Source organism: Sardina pilchardus, chromosome 18 (genome assembly GCF_963854185.1).
Source record: "Sardina pilchardus chromosome 18, fSarPil1.1, whole genome shotgun sequence".
In the NCBI taxonomy this organism is placed as follows: domain Eukaryota; kingdom Metazoa; phylum Chordata; class Actinopteri; order Clupeiformes; family Clupeidae; genus Sardina; species Sardina pilchardus.
In genome coordinates, this window is record NC_085011.1 from 14225803 (window position 1) to 14228302 (window position 2500).

General features: G+C 52.9%; 1 protein-coding gene across 6 annotated transcripts in view; it reads right to left on the minus strand.

Annotated features, from left to right (window-relative positions):
• zmiz1a (zinc finger, MIZ-type containing 1a) overlaps nucleotides 1-2500 on the minus strand; it is a 120077-nt gene that overhangs the window by 41533 nt on the left and 76044 nt on the right. For all 6 annotated transcript variants that reach the window (XM_062520054.1, XM_062520056.1, XM_062520057.1 and 3 more), the window contains one exon: nucleotides 2343-2462. In XM_062520054.1, the coding sequence (XP_062376038.1) occupies nucleotides 2343-2411 (69 nt within the window). In that variant the 5' untranslated portion in view covers nucleotides 2412-2462. The remainder of the gene's footprint in view (nucleotides 1-2342; nucleotides 2463-2500) is intronic.

Consider the following 2500-nt stretch of genomic DNA (forward strand, 5'->3'; position numbering starts at 1 on the left):
TGCTCTTTGTCTTTAGGGTTAATCAGCAACAATCTGGCAGCCATAACAGAGTTGACACTCTCATTTGTTAACCACTAAATAGGCAAAACAATTCAATCCAGACAGCTGCCAGCTGTACAACTGTGTTTGACCACTAATTCAATCACAAGATATCCAGGAGGGAGGAGGGGAGGGGAGGGGAGGAGGGGAGGAGGGAGACGCGAGAGTGAGATGGTTTAACCTCGGCGAGCCGCAGCGCAGACAGTCACGCCGTGTCCTTCCGCAGGAGCTGTCAGGAGATACCGCCGCGCGCACACACACGCAACACACACACACACACACACACACACACACACACACACACACACACACACACACACACACACACACACACACACACACACACACACACACACACACACACACACACACACACACAGCTAAACAAACACACCAGCAATTATCATGGGGAGGAAGTAGCCCGAGGTGACGAATCTGAGTCGCTGTCTGAATCCCAGCCTCTGTCAGTGTGTGTGTGTGTGTGTGTGTGTGTGTGTGTGTGTGTCTCCTGTGCTTGTGTGCACATGTGTGGGGACTGTGCTGTGTGTTTCCGAGTGCCTTCTGCGGGGAATCTCGTGTGTGTGTGTTGGCGTGTCTTGTTCACTGTTCTCGGAGCGTGGTGAAGATAGCCTCTGTTGTTTAAGGGTTAAGGAGAGACTGGCAGCAGGCGAGAAAGAGAGACAGAAAGGGAGGGAAAGACAAGAGACAGAGAGAGAGAGAGAGAGAGAAGGCGGAGGGGGTGCAAGTGCTCGAGCGCTCGCTCCTCAGCCTCCCGCTGCAACCCGATCCCGGTGTGGCTAACGGGAAGTCTCCCACATGGCCATGTAAGGCAGCTGAGCAGCGCGCCACAGGAGGAGCCTCCTGCCCTGCCCTTCCCTTCCCTGCCCTGCGCTCCGCTGGAAATACTCCTCTCCAGATCAGCCCCAGCACCAGCGCACCAGGGCACCAGGCCAGGGCACACCAGGGCAGGGCAGGGCCCACCGAGGGGGGGCCATCTTGGGGCGCCATTTTCCATCCTCTCCGGGAAGATCCAGGGCCTCTCTGCTGACCGGCTAGTCTCCTGTGCACGGCACCGTCCACATCCAGACACACACACACGCGTCTACAGACAATAAGACTGGAGGAGGAGCTGGAGAGATGATTCAGATGTATGCCACTCCACTCCACCTTGTGCATCTGCACAGCACTGCAGCGGTCAGGGCTGGTCCAATAAGAGTCGTGCAAGGTCGGGCGCAGGACAGGACAGGACAGGGCTGTATGTATGGTGGCGATAAGCCAGCGGAGCCTGACGTCAGAGCAGAGCACAGCACAGCGCTCCCTTTGATCCCAGCGTGACATGACAGCCATGGCTGTGCCTGCTGGGGACGGGCCAAGACACAACGTTCACACACACACACACACACACACACACACACACACACACACACACAGAGAGACACACATACGCACACACACACACACACACACACACACACAGACACAGACACACACACACACACAGACACACACACACACACACACACACACACACACACACACACACACCAAGGCAGCATGGCTCTCCACAGCTGTGGAGTACGCCGCAGATGTTCCCTTGCTCGCTGATGAAGAAGACGTGCTGGAACGTGTCCACACAACTCCCCAAACACAACACCTCTCTGGATACCTCTACTGCTGAGTCTGCCACCGTCAAATGATTATTCTGCTCATTGTTTGGCCACCTTATTTCAGACTCTCTTAAAACGGCCACCGTAATCTATCAAATACCTGTAAACGGGCCACAACACTCAAGAACCTGTCCGTTCCCCAACCCTCCAGAGCCTGGAACTAGCCCTCTCCTGAGTCCTGTAACACTAACCACTACTTAACTCTAAGCCCCCAGTTAAAGCCCATTTGTACTTCCTATTCCCCCTGCGTAAACCGACCATTTGTGGACAAAGCAGGCTATCAAGATAAACGGCACCAAATGCAGGGTGGTGCAGTAACTGCATAATGCACTCTTAAAACAAATGTGTTGAAAACAACACACCTTGTGTCCAAATAGGGACAGTTTGTGTTGCTTTCAACACGTTGCTTTTGCTATTTGTTACACAATACGTGTTGAAAATAGCAAAACTTGTGTTGTTGTTTTTTAACACATCTCTGTGTCCAGATAGGGACAACACAGTTTGTGTTGTTTCCAACACCTTCATTTTAAGTGTGTTGAGGTGCAGACATCACCTAGTGCAGAGGTTTTACTGTAATGTGAGAGAGAGGGCATGTAATCCCCATGCCAGGGGGTCTTTCTGGTCGTCCACTCTTACCTGTTTGATGCATTGCAGCCTGTCGTTGGTCTGCTGGATGTGCCTGTCCATCGATGGCATGGAGTTCATCTTGATCGCAGCCTCTTGCGCTCTACCTGGAAGCCATCAAATTCCCTCTCACTGCAAGACAAACACAGAGACAGAGAAAGAGAGTGAGA